General features: G+C 46.6%; 1 protein-coding gene across 8 annotated transcripts in view; it reads left to right on the top strand.

The window, feature by feature from the left end:
- The window catches only part of IL1RAP (interleukin 1 receptor accessory protein), a 102,389-nt gene that overhangs the window by 24,857 nt on the left and 55,283 nt on the right, over nt 1–22,249 (top strand). For 4 of the 8 annotated variants that reach the window (XM_083504145.1, XM_083504140.1, XM_083504141.1 and 1 more), the window contains exon 3: nt 17,239–17,306. In XM_083504145.1, coding sequence (XP_083360271.1) covers nt 17,240–17,306 — 67 coding nt within the window. In that variant the 5' untranslated portion in view covers nt 17,239. Of the gene's footprint in view, nt 1–11,882; nt 12,172–17,238; nt 17,307–19,002; nt 19,155–22,249 lie in introns of those variants that run through there. The other 4 variants (XM_083504144.1, XM_083504143.1, XM_083504142.1 and 1 more) reach the window with 4 other exon arrangements.

Genomic DNA, 22,249 nt, shown 5'->3' on the forward strand with positions numbered 1-22,249 from the left:
AATCATCCGGAGGAAGCCTGAGTGATATTGTTTAACCAGGAAAATGTTGGCTGTCACAAGGCTGTACTCCTGCAGCATTTTCCCTGAACTGAAGGTGTTTTTCCAGACCTCTGAGACCTGCCCATGGACTTTCTAAATGTGTTAATGAAAGCTTTTGCCAGGCTTTGCTCTTCTTCTCTGCCAGGTGTGAATTGGTGGGAAGAGAACATCTCTCAGTTCCATCACATCTGACCTTATGAGATGCTCTGAATTCCCCGTGGAGATGACACACGGCAGAGTGAATCAGCACAGGCTAGTGATGGCTCTGGACATGAGAACACGAGAAGAGCTATGCTAGATCAGCCGAGAATAATAGAATCCTAGAACTGTAGAATTGGAAGGGACCCCCAAGAGTCATCTAGGCCAGCCCCCTGCAATGCAGGAATCTCAACTCAAGCATCCCTGACAGATGGCCACCCAGCCTCTTCTTAACAACCTCCAAGGAAGGAGAGTCCACCACCTCCAGAGGAGACCGTTCCACTGTCAAACTGCTTGTACAGTGCTACCTTGGTTCTCAAACACCTTGAGAACCCCAAACACAACTTGGAACCCAGACACTGCAAACCCGGAAGTAAGTGTTCCAGTTTGTGAACTTTTTTTGGAAACCGAACATGCTCCATTTTGAGTGTTATGCTTCCGATTTGAGTGCCACACTTCCGATTTGAGTGTTACGCTGAGGTCTGTCTGTTTTTGCTATTTATTTTGTGTTTTTGTGGCTCTCTTTTTTGTGACACTGTGGAATCCAGTTCAGCTACTGATTGATTATTGTGTGACTGCAATACATTGTTCGTTGCTTTCATATTATGGATCAATGGTCTCATCAGAGAGTAAAATTCATGTTAAACGGCTGTTTTAGGGATTATTTTGAGAAGTCTGGGATGGATTAATCCGTTTTGCATGACTTTCTATGGGAAAGCAGTGCGCCTTGGTTTTGGAACGCTTTGGTTTTGGAACGGACTTGCGGAACAGATTAAGTTTGAGAACCAAGGTACCACTGTACTGTCAGAAAAGTCTTCCTAATGTTTAGAATCTCCTCTCTTGTAGCTCGAAGCTTTGGGTCCCTCCAGAGCAGGAAGAAAACAGGCCTGCTCCATCTTTCATGTTCTGCCCGGACACTGAGGTCCAGCGCCGAGGGTCTTCTAGCGGTTCCCTCCCTGCGAGAAGCCAAGTTACAGGGAGCCAGGCAGAGGGCCTTCTTGGTAGTGGCACCCGCCCTGTGGAACGCCCTCCCACCAGGTGTCAAAGAGAAAAATAACTACCAAACTTTTAGAAGACATCTAAAGGCAGCCCTGTTTAGGGAAGCTTTTAATGTTTAATAGTTTATTGTATTTTAGTGTTTTGTTGGAAGCCGCCCAGAGTGGCTGGGGAAACCCAGCCAGATGGGCTGGGTATAAATAATAATAATAATAATAATTCGCTCTGGATCCATTCCAGTCCGGCTTCCGCGCTGGTCATGGGACCGAGACGGCTCTGGTCGCCCTAACAGATGATCTTCGTAGACAGCTGGATCGAGGCGGGTCGGGGCTGCTGATTCTTCTAGATCTGTCAGCAGCTTTCGACATGGTTGATCACGAACTTCTGGACCACCGCCTCGCCGACGTGGGGATCCAGGGCACAGTCCTTCAATGGCTGCGCTCGTTTCTCTCTGGTCGGGGACAGAGGGTGGCGCTTGGGGGGGAACTGTCATCCCGCCACTCCTTGGTGTGTGGAGTGCCTCAGGGTGCGATTCTCTCCCCGATGCTTTTTAACATCTTTATGCGCCCCCTCGTCCAGCTTGTCCGGAGTTTTGGGCTGGGCTGCCATCAGTATGCTGATGACACCCAACTCTATCTGTTGATGGATGGCCATCCTGACTCGGCCCCAGACACACTGATCAGATGCTTGGAAGCTGTGGCTGGATGGTTACGTGGGAGCCGGTTGAAGTTAAATCCTTCGAAGACAGAGGTCCTCTGGCTGGGACGGGACGATATGGGATTGAGGGGGCAACTCCCATCTCTTGCGGGGGTGCAATTAGTGCCAGCACCGTCCGTTAAGAGTTTGGGTGTAATCTTCGATACCTCCCTCTCCATGGAGGCGCAGATTGCAGCTATAACAAAGGCGGCATTTTTTCATCTCCGCCAAGCTAAGCAGTTGGCTCCTTACCTCTCTCGCCCTGACCTAGCCACTGTGATCCACACGACGGTCACCTCCAGACTGGATTATTGTAACTCGCTCTACGTGGGGCTGCCCTTGAGACTGACCCAGAAACTCCAGCGGGTGCAGAATGCCGCAGCGAGACTCCTCACGGGGTCTTCGCTGCGGGATCACATTCATCCGGTGCTATACCAGCTGCACTGGCTCCCGGTGGAGTACAGGATCAGGTTTAAGGTGCTGGTTTTAACCTTCAAAGCCCTACACGGCCTAGGACCCTCGTATCTACGGGACCGCCTCTCCTGGTATGCCCCACAGAGGAACTTACGGTCCTCAAATAAAAACATCTTGAAGGTCCCAGGCCACAGAGAGGTTAGGCTGGCCTCAACTAGAGCCAGGGCTTTTTCGGCCGCGGCTCCAACCTGGTGGAACGCTCTGTCACAAGAGACTAGGGCCCTGCAGGACTTGCCATCTTTCCGCAGGGCCTGCAAGACAGAGCTGTTCCGCCAGGCCTTTGGTTGGGGCACAGCCTGACTCCCTCCTTTGGCAATCTTTACAATACTTTAGTTTATGGTTGCCATCAATTTTGATTTTAATTAATTCTTATGATGTTTTATAATGTTGCACTATTTTAGTGTTGTTAGCCGCCCTGAGCCCAGCTTCGGCTGGGGAGGGCGGGATATATATAAAATTATTTATTATTATTATTATTATTATTATTATTATTATTATTATTATTATTATTATACCTGCCAGGGATCCCTTAGCTGTGCTCTCTACATTACTGGGGGTGGGGCTAGATGACTTTTGGGCTCCCTCCCATCTCTGCAATTCTATGAAAAAATGGCAGTGGTACGCCAAGTTCCAAGCGATGGAAGCTCTCGCTGGGAAGCTTGAGAGAATCCCAGATGGCTGTGCCCGTGCCAGGCATTGCACCCCCTGTTTCCACAGCTCCCGCTGCTTTCTCTGCATTGTGTTCTCTGCTCAAGAGCTTTGGAGGATCAATTGTAGCATGTTCCTTCCCTCCAGGTAATACATATTGATGAAGGACATTCACGCCAGCCTTTCCGTGTCCTTACTGGCGCAAGGCTCTGCATGCAGAAAGCTTTTCAGAGAGACCGTTTAGAGAAGGGCTGTAACTCATAAGAAGCGCAATCCATCACAAAAAGGGAGATGGTACTCAGCCTGTTCCTGGTGTGCGGAAAAGGATTTCATCACAAGGGCTGGGCAGGTGGATTTTCATGAGCGCTGCGTGTTGGAGCCAGCGAGCAGGGATCCTGTTATGTACTGAGTTGAATAGGATCCAGAATGCAGCAGTCTGACTGGTCCTACAACAATAGGATTCAGAATACAGCAGCCTGATTGGTCCTAGAACAATAGGATTCAAAATGCAGCAGCCTGATTGGCCCTAGAACAATAGGATCCAGAATGCAGCAGTCTGGTTGGCTCTAGAACAATAGATCCAGAATGCAGCAGTCTGATTGGCCCTAGAACAATAGGATCCAGAATGCAGCAGTCTGATTGGCTCTAGAACAATAGATCCAGAATGCAGCAGTCTGATTGGCTCTAGAACAATAGGATCCAGAATGCAGCAGTCTGATTGGCCCTAGAACAATAGGATTCAGAATGCATCAGTCTGATTGGCCCTAGAACAATAGGATCCAGAATGCAGCAGTCTGATTGGTTCTACAACAATTGGATTCAGAATGCAGCAGTCTGATTGGTACTAGAACAATAGGATCAGAATGCAGCAGTCCACAGGAGCCACCCAATCCAGCTCCAGGTGGATGTGAATCCGCAACCTGATTGGCCCACAGGAGAATACCGGAATTAGCCAATCACGTGCAGCCCATTGTCTAAATAATGTATATAAAGCAGACATACTGGGGGAACTTCCATTCCTGCTCAACACAATGAGCTGAATATAGAGCATGAAATCCACTCTCGACTCCGAGTATATTTCAGATCCCGTACCCTGTTGAGTGTCGTGATCATTCGTATCAGAGTTTGGGAAGATTCTTGGCCTGCAACTCCCTTCAAGCCAGGCAGCTCATGCCAGGGGTCAGGGATGGCAGGAGGAGTCATGCGAGGTGAGAATATTCTCTGCTAGAAAATCCTCAGGCGAATATTCTCCACAAGCTGCAAATTCTAATGTAAGAACCAGTTTGACAACCCACATTTAAAGAAATCTAGGAAAGAATAAGTCAAGCTGTGATATTTCCAGTGTAAGTAATGAAGAATGGTTGTTGTTGTTTTTTGATCCAGTTACATGACTGGGCATTGTGTCATTCACTATTGGCAGTTCTGAAATGTGAGCTACAGAAAACATATATTATTATTATTATTATTATTTTAGTTTTAAAAATGCTAGTCATTTAATTTGGTGAACATTTGAATTTGTATGTATTTCAGCTATATGCAATAAAGGGAAATGGCTTGGGCTTAGATTTATGTTACTGAAATCTGAAGTGGGAGAAAGGGAGTGTGGACAGAAAGAAGACTGAAAATAAATAAGTATGTGCACTACTTTGGTATTGCATTCTAGAAACACCAGAAACCACTTTAAGCAGAGTCAGATCATTCGTCCCTCCAGCTTAATTGGCAGCAATTAAGAACATAAGAATGGTCTTCTGGGACAGGGCACACTCACCTGACTAACTGCTTTTGAAATAAATAAATGCTGGCTTTGATGGACTCGTGATCTGGCCCAGCACATCTTTTCTCACATTGCAGTCCCTCAGCCTCCTCTTGCCTCCAAACATCAACTATATATTTTGGAAAAAATGCTTTTTTGTTTTTGATTTATAAATGATTTTTATTGGTTTTACATATAATCACATTGGGACGCGGGTGGCACTGTGGTCTACACCACAGAGCCTAGGGCTTGCTGACCGCAAGGTTGGCGGTTCGAATCCCCGCGACGGGGTGAGCTCCCGTTGCTCGGTCCCTGCTCCTGCCCACCTAGCAGTTCGAAAGCACGTCAAAGTGCAAGTAGATCAATAGGTACCGCTCTGGCGGGAAGGTAAACGGCGTTTTCGTGCGCTGCTCTGGTTCGCCAGAAGCGGCTTAGTCATTTTGGTCACATGACCCGGAAGCTGTACGCCAGCTCCCTCGGCCAGTAAAGCGAGATGAGTGTGCAACCCCAGAGTCAGTCACGACTGGACCTAATGGTCAGGGGTCCCTTTACCTTATAATCACATTACATAACATCATACCCTCTTATTGGTTCGGCTGAGCCTAACAATTTCCCTCCCTCTCGTCTGATGGTTTACAAAATTAAACTTTACATCTTTGCATTTCGCTTCGTTTCCTATCCTTGTTATATCATCACCTAAAATACTACATTATTCAACCTGAATAGGTAGCAATTTCACCCTGCAGATCTTCCGATAACCCTGCCAGTGATGTCAATTGCTTACAGTTGTCTTTCAAATAGAATATAAATTTGTTCCAGTCTTTTTGGAATACTTGGTCTCGCTGGTTCCAGATTCTTCCCGTCAGTTTCGCCAGTTCTGCAAAGTCCATCAATTTCATCTGCCACTCTTCTTTGGTTGGTAACTCCAGTTGTTTCCCTCTTTGTGCTAACAAAATTATTGCCGGAAAAAAAAATGCTTCTTGTTTGCTTTGCATTTGAAAACCTCATCATAACCAAATGTTGCAGGCTTGCATCTTCATTTGAATCCAATTTGGCACTGTTCTGAAATGAGGTGGCAGAGTTGAACCTTTCAAAACAGCACTGATTTTAGCTGCTGATTCCAAAACTGATTTCTTAGAATTCTGATTTTTATTTGTATTTTGTTTATTTTGCAGAAGGTTTCTTAGAATTCCTAAGAAGCTTCTGAGATACTAGGTAGGAATAGGATGTTAACTTGACTTGTACCAATATGAGGGTTGGGTGAATCTGTCAATTTCAGTTTCCAATATTTCCATTCTCGCGTTCAGTTCTGTATATTTCCCCATCAAATTAATCAGTGATTTCCCCCCTAAAATGCATTTTCTTTGTACGCACCTTTGCCCAGTAATTCATATTTTTGCAAGCAATTTCCACTGATGAAAAAGTATTTCTATACACATTGCCCCTGGTACGTGCGCTTTGGAACACATGGCTTGGCTCGAGAACTGCATTGCAAAATTCAGCACATTGCTAATTTGGGCGGATGGTTGTGTTTGGGGTTTTGCAAATCAGGTAGCTTTGCCTTTAAATGTGAACTGGATTGAATTTTCCCCCTGTTGTTGTTGTTGTTTAGTAGTTTAGTCGTGTCCGACTCTTTGTGACCCCCTGGACCAGAGCACGCCAGGCACTCCTGTCTTCCACTGCCTCCCGCAGTTTGGTCAAACTCATGTTTGTAGCTTCGAGAACACTATCCAACCATCTCGTCCTCTGTCGTCCCCTTCTCCTTGTGCCCTCCATCTTTCCCAACATCAGGGTCTTTTCCAGGGAGTCTTCTCTTCTCATGAGGTGGCCAAAGTCTTGGAGCCTCAGCTTCAGGATCTGTCCTTCCAGTGAGCACTCAGGGCTGATTTCCTTCAGAATGGAGAGGTTTGATCTTCTTGCAGTCCATGGGACTCTCAAGAGTCTCCTCCAGCACCAGAATTCAAAAGCATCAATTCTCTGGCAATCAGCCTTCTTTATGGCCCAGTTCTCACTTCCATACATCACTACTGGGAAAACCAGAGCTTGAAGTATACGGACCTTTGTTGGCAAGGTGATGTCTCTTAGGTGATTTCCCCCCTAGCAGGCACCATTGCTGAAACAGCTTTTGCAGGGGCCCTTCCCATTTACTTGGAAAGTTTTGCATAGGTGTTATGTACTGAGTTGAATAGGATCCAAACTGCAGCAGTCTGATTGGTCCTAGAACAATAGGATCCAAATTGCAGCAGTCTGATTGGTCCTAGAACAATAGGATTCAGAATGCAGCAGTCTGATTGGTCCAAGAACAATGCAGCAGTATGATTGGTTGGCAGGAACCACCCAATCATGCTCCAGATAGAAGTGAATCCACAACCTGATTGGCTTACAGTAGAATTCCAGAATTAACCAATCATGTGCAGCCCATTGTGTAAGTAATGTATATAAAGCAGATACTTTGAGGGGACTTTCATTCATTCCTCCTCACCACTATGAGCTGAATAAAGAGCATGAAATCACTTTGCGACTCTGAGTATATTTCAATAGCACAAAAGCAAGGAGCAAGTAGATCCTGTTGAAAGCAGCAGTTTTGTGTTTCTGGGACTGCTGCGTCAGCAAGGCTCTCTGCTAAGCCAGAGAAATAAAAAATAAATGTTGTCATCCCGTCACGACCTTGAAAGGCCATGCCCTATTATGTCGGGGAGGCTGGCTGCTTGTCAGTCAGGTCTGTTTGCTGTAGCTTGTCGTTCTGCTTGCCGGGGCTCAATGCAGGCTCTGTCCCCCTGATCTGCCTGCCGAGGTCCCGATAAACTCTGATAAAACGGCAACTGATGTTCAGAGGCAGCAATCGCCCCCCGAAGAGCAATCTGGCTGCCTGGAATGCATTTTCTATTCCCCGCTCAATGGAGCCCAGATGGCTTCTGCTACAGTAATTTTCTCCATTGTCCAATTTCCGCAAATCCCCCCCCCCCATCGCCTTATTTTCTGCAGTTCCCGATAGTAAGAAGCAAAAGCATTTCCTGGAGGGTCTGAAGGACCTTTTCCAGTATCTGTTCAATTCTGAATCCCCTCCCTCCCGCCCACTGTCCCGCCTTTTGTCAGCTGTTTTAGTAAATTGTTTTCTCTTTCTGTGATTTCTTCATTTCCCCCCACCCTTCCCTCTCCCAGTTCCTTGGATTTTATTATTTTCTTATCATTATTTGTATACCACCCTTCATCCATTGATCTCAGGGCAGTTGCAGCCTAAAATTACAATATAGGGCAGGGGTAGGCAACCTAAGGCCCGTGGGCTGGATGGCCCAATGGCCTTCTCAATCTGGCCCATGGACGGTCCGGGAGTCAGCGTGTTTTTACATGAGTAGAATGTGTGCTTTTCTTTAAAATGCATCTCTGGGATATTTGTGGGGCATAGGATTCGTTCATTTTTTTCTTCAAAATATAGTCCGGGCCCCCACAAGGTCTGAGGGACAGTGGACCGGCCCCCTGCTGAAAAGGTTTGCTGACCTCTGATATGTTCTTGTTGTTTAGTTGTTTAGTTGTGTCTGAGTCTTCGTGACCCCCTGGACCAGAGCACGCCAGGCACTTCTGTCTTCCACTGCCTCCCGCAGTTTGGTCAAACTCATGCTGGTAGCTTCGAGAACACTGTCCAACCATCTCATCCTCTGTCGTCCCCTTCTCCTTGTGCCCTCCATCTTTCCCAACATCAGGGTCTTTTCCAGAGAGTCTTCTCTTCTCATGAGGTGGCCAAAGTCTTGGAGCCTCAGCTTCAGGATCTGTCCTTCCAGTGAGCACTCAGGGCTGATTTCCTTCAGAATGGAGAGGTCTGATCTTCTTGCAGTCCATGGGACTCTCAAGAGTCTCCGACCCCTGATATAGGGAAACACAAAATACACAAGGAAACTAAGAACAAAAACAGCCCGGCCCTGGTATGACCTGTAACCCAGTGCGCAGAGTCTTGCGTGTGACTTTACCTATAATTAGAGGTGCTCTTGTACCACGTAGATGAGGAGGAGATTTCGGGAGAGAGAAAACTGCTCAACTACATGCATGTCTTTTTCCTTGATCGCACCTGCACTCCAAGCACTTGTGTTGGCCTCCCCTTCCCAAGGATGCCAAAGGCTTTGTAGACAGCATTGAACCATGTTGCAATGCACCAATTGCACTCTCCTTTGGCCTTGATGCAGGGGCTGCAGGTTGGGGGGGTGAGGGGTCTTCAGCCCCCTGCCTGATGTTGTGTGGGGAGGAGGGGGCTGAGAGCGGAGTGCCAGTGGTGGAGCATATGCCCCCGCGGCCCAGGTTGGGCGGGATCCCAGGTTTCCTCCTCCTCCTCCTCCAGGGGTTACTCAGATTCCTTACTTCAGCCTCTGACAACCTGGCACCATCCAGATGTTTTGATCTACAACCCCAGACAAAGAGTCAGAATGAAAGGCTGTCTTAATCACAGAACTGGAGAGATGGAAGGGACATCTGCAATGCAGGAATCACAGCTAAGCTGGGCCCCGTGGCAGAGGCCCCCAATTCCTTTCCCTTGGTGACTCACAGAGGGCTCTCAGGGGCCCAGACCAACCCACCTCCCGTGTCAAACCAGACAATTGACCTGACCCCACGGCAGCCATTCTGGGCACAGAGCAGGAGGAGAGTTTTATTTTTCAGTTGCTGTGCTGCTTTGTTACCGGTGCAAAGGGGGGTGACATTCAGCGCGCCCACGACTCAGACTCCCACGCCTTGTAGTTTAGTCGTTTAGTCGTGTCCGCCTCTTCGTGACCCCCTGGACCAGAGCACGTCAGGCACTCCTGTCTTCCACTGCCTCCCGCAGTTTGGTCAGACTCATGCTGGTAGCTTCTAGAACACTATCCAACCATCCCGTCCTCTGCCGTCCCCTTCTCCTTGTGCCCTCCATCTTTCCCAACATCAGGGTCTTTTCCAGGGAGTCTTCTCTTCTCATGAGGTGGCCAAAGTCTTGGAGCCTCAGCTTCACGATCTGTCCTTCCAGTGAGCACTCAGGGCTGATTTCCTTCAGAATGGATCGGTTTGATCTTCTTGCAGTCCATGGGACTCTCAAGAGTCTCCTCCAGCACCAGAATTCAAAAGCATCCATTCTTCTGCCATCAGCCTTCTTTATGGTCCAGCTCTCACTTCCATACATAACGCCTGGGAAAACCATGGCTTTAACTCTACGGACCTTTGTTGGCAAGGTGATGTCTCTGCTTTTGAAGATGCTGTCTATGTTTGCCATTGCTTCTCCCACGCCTACCGTGAACAAAGTGGCGCAGCAGCTCCCCCCTTTCCCTGGCGGCTCATGCCCCTTTGCCCCTTTGTTTGTGGTAGGCATGGGAGTCTGAGTCACGGGCGGGTGGGCAGGCGGCCCTCAGGGATTACACCCAGGGCGGTGTGCACGCCGCCCCCCCGCACCCATCTTCTTCTGCCGGTGTGGATTGCGGAGCCCAGATCCATGCTCCCTATTCCCCACCCAGCGCACCGGCAGGGTGCTCCTGCATACTGGCCTGAGGGCGGGATGCCTCACATGACTTGTGGCATGACACATCTTGTGATGACAATGTGGGGGGGGGGCAAGTCAGTGCCCTTGCCTTGGTGGACCTTGAGGTGGGCATGCCTGCAATCTCCAGAGAAAGCCAAGCAGCCAGTCTGCACCACAATAACAGGCCAGATCACGTTGCAGAGTTCTTATCTTCCCATCTCCGGAAGGCTCTTTCAAGTGTGGTTGAATCAGATAAGAATCATAGAATCATAGAATCCTAGAATTGGAAGAGACCCCAAGGGCCATCGAGTCCAACCCCCTGCCAAGCAGGAAACACCATCAGAGCACTCCTGACATATGGTTGTCAAGCCTCTGCTTAAAGACCTCCAAAGGAGGAGACTCCACCACACTCCTGGGCAGCAAATTCCACTGTCGAACAGCTCTTACTGTCAGGAAGTTCTTCCTAATGTTTAGGTGGAATCTTCTTTCTTGTAGTTTGGATCCATTGCTCCGTGTCCGCTTCTCTGGAGCAGCAGAAAACAACCTTTCTCCCTCCTCTATGTGACATCCTCTTATATATTTGAACATGGCTATCATATCACCCCTTAACCTCCTCTTCTCCAGGCTAAACATGCCCAGCTCCCTTAGCCGTTCCTCATAAGGCATCGTTTCCAGGCCTTTGACCATTTTGGTTGCCCTCCTCTGGACACGTTCCAGTTTGTCAGTGTCCTTCTTGAATTGTGGTGCCCAGAACTGGACACAGTACTCCAGGTGAGGTCTGACCAGAGCAGAATACAGTGGCACTATTACTTCCCTTGATCTAGATGCTATACTCCTATTGATGCAGCCCAGAATTGCATTGGCTTTTTTAGCTGCCGCGTCACACTGTTGGCTCACGTCAAGTTTGTGGTCAACCAGGACTCCTAGATCCTTTTCACATGTACTGCTCTCAAGCCAGGTGTCACCCTTCTTGTATTTGTGCCTCTCATTTTTTTTACCCAAGTGCAATACTTTACATTTCTCCCTGTTAAAGTTCATCTTGTTTGTTTTTGCCCAGTTCTCTAATCTGTCAAGGTCGTTTTGAAGTGTGATCCTGTCCTCTGGGGTGTTAGCCACCCCTCCCAGTTTGGTGTCATCTGCAAATTTGATCAGGATGCCCTTGAGTCCATCATCCAAGTCGTTGATAAAGATGTTGAATAAGACCGGGCCCAAGACAGAACCCTGTGGCACCCCACTAGTCACTCTTCTCCAGGATGAAGAGGAACCATTGATGAGCACCCTTTGGGTTCGGTCCGTCAGCCAGTTACAAATCCACTGAGTGGTAGCATAGTCAAGACCGCATTTTACCAGCTTCTTTACAAGAATATCATGGGGCACCTTGTCAAATGCCTTGCTGATTAGAATGTAAGGAGAGCCTGACGGATCAGGCCAAAGGGGAACCACCTAGTCCAGCATCCTCTTCTCACAGTGGCCAAGCAGATGCCCCACTGGGAAACCTGCAAGCAGGATTTGAGATCAAGAGCAACAACTCTCCCCTCCTGTGGTTTTCAGCAGATGGTATTCAGATGGTATTCAGAAGCATCGCTGCCTCCAGTTGTGGAAGAAGAAGAAGAAGAGTTTGGATTTGATATCCCACCTTTCACTCCCCTTCAGGAGTCTCAAAGTGGCTAACAATCTCCTTTTCCCTTCCTCCCCCACAACAAACACTCTGTGAGGTGAGTGGGGCTGAGAGACTTCAGAGAAGTGTGACTGGCCCAAGGTCACCCAGCAGCTGCCTGTGGAGGAACGGAGACGCGAACCCAGTTCCCCAGTTTACGAGTCCACCGCTCTGAACCACTACACCACACTGGAGGCAGAGCAGAGACATTCTCGCAAGTAAAGGTAAAAGTTAAAGGTAAAGGACCCCTGGATGGTTAAGTCAACTATGGGGTCACAGCGCTCATCTCACTTTCAGGCCAAGGGAGCCGGCATTTGTCCACAGACAGCTTTCCGGGTCATGTGGCCAGCAGGACTAAAATGCTTCTGCCACAACGGAACACCGTGATGGAAACCAGAGTGCACAGAAACACCGTTTACCTTCCCGCCACAGCGGTACCTATTTATCTGCTTGCGCTGGTGTGCTTTCAAATTGCTAGGTTGGCAGGAGCTGGGATAGAGCGACGGAAGCTCACCCTGTCATGGGGATTCGAACCGCTGACCACCTGACCTGCAAGCCTAAGAGGCTTGGTGGTTTAGACCGCAGTGCCACCTGCACCCACATGCTGGCTAGTAACCATCAATAATCCACGCTGCCTCCATGAATTTGTGTCATCCTCTTTTAAAGTTCTCTAGCTTGGTATATAATTGCACATTGTATTAATTAACATTATTTTTATATATATATTAGTGGCCATGTGATGATTTTAGCCTTTAAATTTTATTGTTTAATGTCTTAACCTGTATATTAAGGTACTTTTATAGCTCTATTTAGAGTAGGCAATGTCTTGATAATATAAATGTTTAAAGTTTTTTTGTATTAATCCAGCATATTTTCTTTGAATTGTTGAATGATTCTGTGTACATTGCAGCAGCCTTTGTCTATGTGCAGTAAAACTGACTGACTGATCTAGCTTAATGGCTGTCAATTCTTCCTGTGGGAGGGAGTTCCGCAGTTTAATTATGTGCTGCCTGAAGAAGTCCTTCCTTTTATCCGTCCCAAATCAGCTTCCTTGAATGTCCACGAATTCTGGTGTTATGAGAGAGGGAGCAAAGAGTTTCTCCCTCCACTTCTCCATGCCAGATAGCTGGGAAGAATGAATACAAATGGGTATTAATTTGGTGGCTGTCCAATTCTGGCTCTGTGACTCCCGAAATTCCCCCTGGAAGTTCCACTGTGAGAACAGGATACTGATCCTGCACATTCTCTTATGCTGTTTAAGGACACTCCCTCTTACAGTATCTTACAATGTGGATTTTTAACCCTCCCTGGACATCGCCATCAGGTTTGAGAATTGCTTGGTGATACAAATTTGCGACGCACACAGAACTATTAACTGAATGTGGTATAAAAGGAGAGCCATTGCAAGCTCCTTCGTCAACGCTGTTTAGGATTCTGCTGTGGTTCTCTAATATCCAGATATTAAGGGTAATAGTAGTTGAAAAGTAGGATAACAAAGACGGTTTTATTTCGGCAGGCCTCTGGGAACTGACTGTTGTGGAAATGGCTTTTGATAGTGCCGTGCATTTTAATCTACCGGTTATTTATTTTTAATTCCATCAGCGTCTGATTACCTTTTTAGCCATTTTCTTTCATATGTTTTTCGCTTTTTCAGTTTTATCTGCATTGTTTTAATTTGTCTGAGCCGCCTTGAGTCCTAGTGTGGGAGAAATTGCAGGAGATAAGCAAGTATAATAATGATTAATAATAGCAAAGGTACAAAACAGTTTGGTCTGTTTGGTTGCATCCTTCAGTCTGCCATTTGCAGTTTGCTTCGGAGCCTTCGGGTCAGTCGTAGGTGCTTAAAGCAAAATGAAAACAGATCATCTGTATTTGGGGTGAGGGCTGGTTGCCACGACATTTGTCTCTTGTTGCTAAGGGTCCGGTGGTTGGGTGGCAGGTTGCTGTTCAGTCATGCCCAGGGGGCAACTCCGTGGTGGGACTTCGGGAAGGACCACCTAAGAGGTGACAGAAAATCCTTGGCAAATGGAAACAGGAGAGTGTAAACAAGATTGGATCTAAAAGCTGACAGAATATGCAGAATTAGACGGTCTATCAGGAAAAAATAAAGAATAAATCAAAATGGGAGGTTTTCAAAGAATATTTGAAATATAAATATAGTAGTTTAAACTCGGTTGCAGCATTCGAGGAACTTCAGTAATAGTGGAAAGGCAGATATAAGAATTAAGATATATTAAGAAAAAGTTTAATAATGATAAAGTTTGTACAGTGGTACCTCAGGTTAAGAACTTAATTCATTCCAGAGGTCTGTTCTTAACCTGAAACTGTTCTTAACCTGAGGTACCACTTTAGCTAATGGGGCCGCCCACTGCCGCCGGAGCACAATTTTTGTTCTCATCCTGAAACAAAGTTCTTAATCCGAGGTACTATTTCTGGGTTAGCAGAGTCTGTAACCTGAAGCGTATGTAACCTGAGGTACCACTGTACTGGCAATAAGTTATATGAAATCAAAGTATGGAATAGATGGGAGGTTTGGTCTTTAGTGTTAAGACCAATTTATGGCTCATTTTTTGTCAAGAAAATTCAGTATCTATTGTTATTCCTGTGTGTAATTTGGTATTTGTGTTCTCTCTTTTTTCTTTTCTTGCTGTATCAATAAAAAAAGAAAAGGAAAAGGAAAAAGAAACAGGATAGTGGCCCAACTTGGGATCTTGACATGGTCCCTCTCCAAGGTGCTTAGTGGATGGTGCTGAGGGGGCTTCAACTTAATGAACCAAGGGGCAAATGGAGCCAATAGCTTTGTCACAGAATGTTTAAAATATATATACATTGATTTATTGCATTTTCTTCCAACCTGGGTGTATGGGGTGTTAGGGGAGGGGATGGTACCTCTGATACTGGACACATTGTGCTCCTTCTCAGGTAACATATTTACCTTTGGTCCCCATCCTGCACTCAGATTTCACCTGGGGCTCCTAGAAGCTGTCAGCAGGTGACAGCGGCCATATCCCGGGAATGGCTTTGACTGGCCGACTGAGCCAGGTGAGGTGAGCCAATAGACCTCAAACCCTCAGTGAGGTAGGTACTGGCATACAGTGGTACCTCGAGTTACAGACTCTTCAGGTTACAGACGCTTCAGGTTACAGACTCCGCTAACCCAGAAATAGTACCTCGGGTTAATAACTTTGCTTCAGGATGAAAACAGAGGCAGAGGTGCGTACTGCAGCGGAGGCGCTTGACGAAGTTTGCCTGCGCTCCTCTAATTGTTTTCCTTCCTTAATGATCTGGAGGCCCCAGGGGAGAGACAGGCTCATTAGAACATCTGAAGGCACGCCAGCCGGCAGCAGCGACTGCAAGAGAGCTGCTTATTCCAGGAAGGGGCTGCAGGATGTTGAGGGGCTGGCCTGAGCCTTTGGCAGGTCAGGGAGGGTTTGCAGAAAAGGACCCCAATCTCTCCCTTCCTCTCTGCAGGTAGGTAGCCGTGTTGGTCTGCCGTAGTGGAAACAAAATTTAAAAAATTCCTTCCAGTAGCACCTTAGAGACCAGCTAAGTTTGTTCTTGGTATGAGCTTCCACTCCGGGAAGGGTGGAGTATAAATAAAAGTTTATTGTTATTATTATTATTATCATCATCATCATCAACTTCATCTGCCCCTCTTCTGTCATTGGTACTTCTTCTTGTTTCCATTTTTGGGCTAAAAGAATTCTTGCCGCAGTTGTTGCATACATGAACAGTCTTTTATCTTTTCTTGGGATGTCTTTGCCTACTATACCCAGTAAAAAGGCTTCTGGTTGTTTTTTTTTAACAAAAGTGTTTTTAAACATTTTCTTTAACTCATTATATATCATTTCCCAGAAAGCCTTTAAATGGCATGGAGGTTTTTCTCCCTTTCCACTAGAACTCTCTAGTTAACCTGTGGAACTCCCTCCCACAGGAAGTGGTCACCAAACTTTAAAAGAAGACTGGGCAAATTCATGGAGGGGGAGAGAGCTGTCAATGGGTACTGGCCACGATGGCTGTGCTCTGCGCCTCCACATTTATGCTCTCATGCTCTCCGCATCCAGATTCTGAACCTCGTCTAACCTATAACCTCTGGGTTTAGGGCGGTATATAAATTTGATAAATGAAATACAGCAAATGGAAAGAAAAAAAAGTTTGTGGAAGCCAGAGGAGGGGAGAGTGTTGCTGTTGCTCTCGAATCCTGCTTGCTGGTTTCCCACAGGCATCTGTAATAATAATAATAATAATAATAATAATAATAATAATAATAATAATAATAATAATTTGTTATTTATACCCCGCGCATCTGGCTGGACTTCCCCAGCCTCTCTGGGCGGCTTCCAACAAAATATTAAAATACAGTAATGCATCAAACATTAAAAGCTTCCCTAAACAGGGCTGCCTTCAGATGTCTCCGAAAAGCCTGGTAGTTGTTTTTTTTCTTTTGACATCTGATGGGAGGGCGTTCCACAGGGCGGGCGCCACCACCAAGAAGGCCCTCTGCCTGGTTCCCTGTAACCTCGCTTCTCGCAGTGAGGGAACCGCCAGAAGGCCCTCGGAGCTGGACCTCAGTCCGGGCAGAACGATGGAGGTCTACTGTGAGAAGAGGATGCCGGACTAGATGGGCCATGGGCCTGATCCACCAGCCTCTTCTGACCTTCTTATGCAACCATCATTATCACTTGAGGCTCAGGTGGCCTCTGTGGCCAGAAGTGCCTTTTATCACTTTTGACTGAAGTCTCAGCTTTGGCCCTGCCTGGATAGTGGTTTTTTGTTTGACCTGTTTTTAATAATGATTTTTAAACTGTCGGCACCTGTTTCTTGGGTCAGGCACCTGCCTGTCTTGCCTTTAGACTACACCAGTGCATTGATGCTGCTTTAGAAATGCTCTATTTAAAAAAGCCAATGGGGGCATGTTATATTTATTATAATTATTGCTATGTTTTAAAAGAGATGGTATATAGCAGGCACCTCCAAACCCGGCCCTCCAGCTGTTTTGGGACTACAATCCCCATCATCCCTGACCACTGGTCCCATTATGATGGGAGTTGTAGTCCCAAAACAGCTAGAGGGCTGAGTTTGGGGATTTCTGGTATATAGCTTTTAACTCCATCAATGCTGAATTGTATTTTAATGATTGGTTTTTCTATGTTTTTAGTGGTTCTTGTTTTTATGTGTCAGCTGCCTTCAGTCCTGTCAGGGGGAAAGGTGGGTTATAAGTATAAGTACATCATCATCAACAACAACAACAAAATAGCCGAAATAACCATTCTGTCCCCTGTGGTTGTTTTTCTGTCCCTGCAGGATGAAGGTCCGCTGCCTCCTGCTGGTAGCTCTTTGGCTCTGCGCCCTTGACCTTGGCAGCCCCTCTGGTGAGTGACCCCATCCCACTTTGGCCTTGGGCAGGAAGCTACAGGTGGAGCTTCCCTGAAAAATGTAAAATAAGTATCTGGCAGGCATGTCCAACCAGTCATTCACGACCTGCCGGTCGATTGCATGGCGTCCATGGCTGATCCTGGTTGATCGCGGGGTCCTTTTTTTTGCTTCAATTTTTTTTTATTGGTTTTCACAACATTATAAACAAACAAACACATATGACAAACAAACATAAATCATAGCCTTATTGAAAATTACACTTATTAACATTGTTAAGTGACTTCCTCGCTTCCCCCTTGGTTGAATTTCATTGCATATCCTTTTAACGGTTTTCCAAATCACAGTTCTTATAAAATGTAACTTAAACATTAACATCCTTAGATCTTCACATTATGAAATTAAACATATTAATTCATCACTTAAGATAAATAAAATCCTAAGCCAATTAAGTATCTGCAAGCTGTTTTCAGTTAATTTAACTTAACATATTTAACTAAATAATCATTAAATTTAATCCACTCTTCCTGATACTCCTCCTCCTTCTGGTCGCGGACTCTTCCGGTTAGGTCGGCTAGATATCAACCAGGATCGCGGGATCCTGGTTGATATCTAACCCCCCCCAAAAAAAGAGGCTCAACAGCTTTGCCCCCCCCCCAAAAAGAGCTCAACAACTTTGCCTACTCCAACTTTGTCTCCCCAGCTTTGACAATGAGTAGATCACAGCCAGTATTTTTATACTGTGAGTAGAACGCAGTCTCTTGGGAATCAGACATACCTGGCAACTGGGATCCCAAGAGCTGCTCCTCTGAGCATGGACAGAGGCAAAGGACCCAGGCTGTCCCATGGTGATGCAGAGAAGCACCCCCTGTTGGGAAACTGTGTATGTGCAGCTACTCACACAGAGTCAATTAAGGTTTGGCAAACAGCCAGAAGGCAATCTGAAGGAGTAAGTCTGCCTAGTGATAACAGAGACATGGATACAGCTCCCTGACTGGTCAAGCTCTCTCAAGGGAGTGATAATTAATGGCCTACTAACTGGAATGTGTTAGTTCAGAGTTCAGAGGTTCAGTGTGTCAGTGTGTCAGTGAGTGTAGGAGTTGTGAGTCGTGTCACAGAGAGCTAGCAAAAGATCTGAGTTCTGTTCCTGTAAATAGTGCACTGTATATAATAAATACCTAACTACCTAACTGGAAAGAGAAGCTGCTGAATTGCAACTCATTACCAAACTTAAAACCATGGAGAGACCTGGTCTGAACAAAGACATTGGATTCTTATCTCATTATACATGACTAAGCCATTTTTCACCTTCTCACCCCTTGCCTTTTCCTGTAAGACCTATTGCAGTCGTTAAGAGTCGTCAACAGGCTCATCTCAGCTATCTGCCAATCTCCCATTCCCACCACCCTTCTGAGTAATACCCCTCCCCACCTTCTCACTATATAGAAGGATCTGGCAACTTCTGTTTCAGTGTATCTGAAGAAGTGTGCATGCACACGAAAGCTCATACCAAGAACTAACTTAGTTGGTCTTTAAGGTGCTACTGGAAGGAATTTTTTTATTTTGACTATGGCAGACCAACACGGCTACCTATCTGTACCTAACTACAAGTTCCTGGTTCCTGCTTCGTCTATCCTGTCTGCAGCCAAGTCGCCAATTGCTTCCGTGGATTCTGCGTTTACTCTGCTAGGTCTGGCTAAGGTCCTGCAACTAGTTAGAAAGTTGCGAAACACCAAATAGGTTTTTCCAATACCCCCCTCCTGTTGCCAAAGGCCATGAGGGCACTGAATGTGCACACGGAAGCCTAGTGCCTAACTGAGAGATGCAGCCCCCTCAATTCCCACAAGGTGAGGCTGCTCCCTCCTCTTTTGCAAAGCGGGGCAGTGGTTCAGGGCTTTGTCGGCCAAGGGCTCCCTTGAGGGAAGCAGATGAGCCCAGAGCAGAGCGAGATGAACATGTTGGCATGCAATTAGCCAGAGCCGCTGACAGGCCCATTTGTCACAGTCAGGAGGAATCAACTCTGGGGATTCCCAGGCCCTGAGTGATTCTGGCTTCCTACTGATGGGTCTCTGGGACTCCAAGAGAAATGGACTTATCCTCTCTCAACAATACTCTTTGCTCTCCTCATGGCCTGATAATCTTTGGGAGAGTTTTGTTGCAGCTTGGATTAGGGATGCCAGGTCCTGTCAATTTTGGGTCTCTTCATTTCTCAAGTTTCCAGTCCTAAATTCATTCATTCTCCACATTTTGCAACAATTTGCAATGGGGGGGGGGAATCATTGGCATTTTAGTGCGAATTTTTCATATTGAAACATATATTTGTATGTGGTCTTGACTAATGTATTTGCAAACATTTTCTGTATGTATGTTATTTCTATGATTATCTTCATTTCTGTGCACACTTTCCCTGCAAAATATTCATTATTAAAATGCTGTTTAGGAAACTGCATTGCAAAATTCAGATAAGTGCAAAATTCTAAGGATAGAATCATAAAACTGTAGAGTTAGAAGGGACAACCAATGGTCATCTAGTTCAGTGCCCTGCAATGCAAGTTTCAGGTAGGTAGCCATGTTGGTCTGATGGTGGGACAGTGTTCACGAAGAGACCAGCATGAGTTTGACCAAACTGCAGGAGGCAGTGGAAGACAGGAGGGCCTGGCGTGCTCTGGTCCAGGGGGTCACGGAGAGGCGGACACGACGAAGCGACTAAACAACAAAATGTGAACAATTCCTTTCTTTTATATGTCCTGAATCTTCCAACCTTCAGCTGCGTTGGACACCCATGAGTTCTGGTGTTATGAGAGAGGGAGGTAAACTTCTCAATAGCCATGCCATGTATAATTTTATAAACTTCTATTACATTGCCTCTGACCCAACTTTTCTATTTGAGAAAACTCCCAAATGCTGCAACTTTTCTTCATACGTAGGGGAGTGACTCTGTCCTCCTAGATCAATTTGGTTGCCTTTTTCAGAACTTTTTCCAGCTCTGCAATATCCTTTTGGACGTGGGGCAACCATAATTGTACCCATCTGCGTTTCCACATCGAGAGATTCTGAAGAGTGTCATAAAACTTGCATAACGCGTGGAGTCCTTGCACACTTTGAGCAATGTTAAACTTTCAGGATGGCGAAAGTGTACGAAGTGAATGAATTTTCCTTCCTGCTCCTTCACGGTTTCCTGAGTGGGGAGTGGATGGGTGCTTTGATCTTTCCTGCTATACAATGAGCTCCATCTGCCTTGCGTATGATTCATCCTTTCATTAAAAACGATTGCAGAGAAGAATGCAAGAAGCTGCCTAGGATGATGTCAGTCCTGGTATTATGTCAGTCACCCAGTGACTGGCAGCTGCAACTCTTCAGCATGGTCTCGGGCAGAGGAGTGCCTCTCCCCTCCCTTGCTCCCTTTTGTTGTTTAGTCATGTCCGACTCTTCGTGACCCCCTGGACCAGAGCACGCCAGGCCCTCCTGTCTTCCACTGCCTCCCGCAGTTTGGTCAGACTCATGCTGGTAGCTTCGAGAACGCTGTCCCACCATCTCGTCCTCTGTCGTCCCCTTCTCCTTGTGCCCTCAATCTTTCCCAGCACCAGGGTCTTTTCCAGGGAGTCTTCTCTTCTCATGAGGTGGCCAAAGTCTTGGAGCCTCAGCTTCATGATCTGTCCTTCCAGGGAGCACTCAGGGATGATTTCCTTCAGAATGGAGAGGTTTGATCTTCTTGCAGTCCATGGGACTCTCCAGAGTCTCCTCCAGCACCAGAATTCAGAAGCATCAATTCTTCGGCGATCAGCCTTCTTTATAGTCCAGCTCTCACTTCCATACATCACCACTGGGAAAACCATAACTTTAACTACATGAACCTTTGTTGGCAAGGTCATATCTGTCTACTGCCCTTATTAATGTGAAATCTGCCCAAGGTGGTGGTTACTGTTAGCCAACTTGGACGTGCAAGAGTTCAGAGGAAGGTGGGACGGCTAAAGATACATCTATCAGAATCAGTCATCTCTTTGAGGGCTGCGCGTCACCTCGACTTCATACATTGCTGAGTCATGGAGTCCATTTCCTTCCTTCCTTCCTTCCTTCCTTCCTCCCTGGGCAGGCGGCCACAATGGTTAAACACCCGCTCTGTGTTAACAGAAAACGCAGCCAGATTTCTCCTTGGCGCTGGACCAAGGCCAGCTCCAAGCCAACGGGAGCTTTTCTGCCTCTTTGCTTGAGATTAAAGAGGTTGCTAGAAGCGGACTCCTCACATCTGCAAGACTCCTTTCCTTTTAAATTGAGAGCGCTGGGATTCTTGTGAGGCCGAGCTCTAGGAATTTGGGGGAAGTCTAGCTTTAATGTATGTTTTATTGGGTTGGCGGGTTTTGTGTGTAATTGTTCTGATACTATACAAAGCGATATGTTCTTCTTCTTCTTTGGCGATCCCTCGTAGCTGAGTAAGATTGTCTTCCATAAACACGGTTTTAACAATGAGTCCATAAGCGACTGTGGAGGCCAATTCTGGATCCACACGTCCTTCCACAGTGGGGACATTGGTTTCCGGGCAGAAGTTGATCACGGTGTGCATTTGCCAAGCGTGCCTTCCTCTTAGCACTTTTCCCGTTCGCATCCTGAGTAGAACGTAACACACGACTGCACGTCTGCGTGTGCGCAGGTCGCTTTCTGCTGCTTCCGCGCATGCGCATGACGTCATTTTGAGCGTCTACACATGCGCGAGTGGCGAAATCCGAAAGTAACACGCTCCATTACTTCCGGGTCACCACAGAGCGCAACTGGGAAATACTTAACATGAAGCTACTTTAACCCAGGGTATGACTGTATTATTATTATAATATCTCCTCTCAGTCTTACACGCGCAGATGTGGGTTGTGTTTGCTTCAGGATGCAAACGGGGCTCCGGAACGGATCCCATTCACATCCAGAGGTACCACTGTACATAGTTGACTAT

The sequence above is a fragment of the Podarcis liolepis genome (assembly GCF_965112155.1).
Source record: "Podarcis liolepis genome assembly, chromosome: 5".
NCBI classification, from domain to species: domain Eukaryota; kingdom Metazoa; phylum Chordata; class Lepidosauria; order Squamata; family Lacertidae; genus Podarcis; species Podarcis liolepis.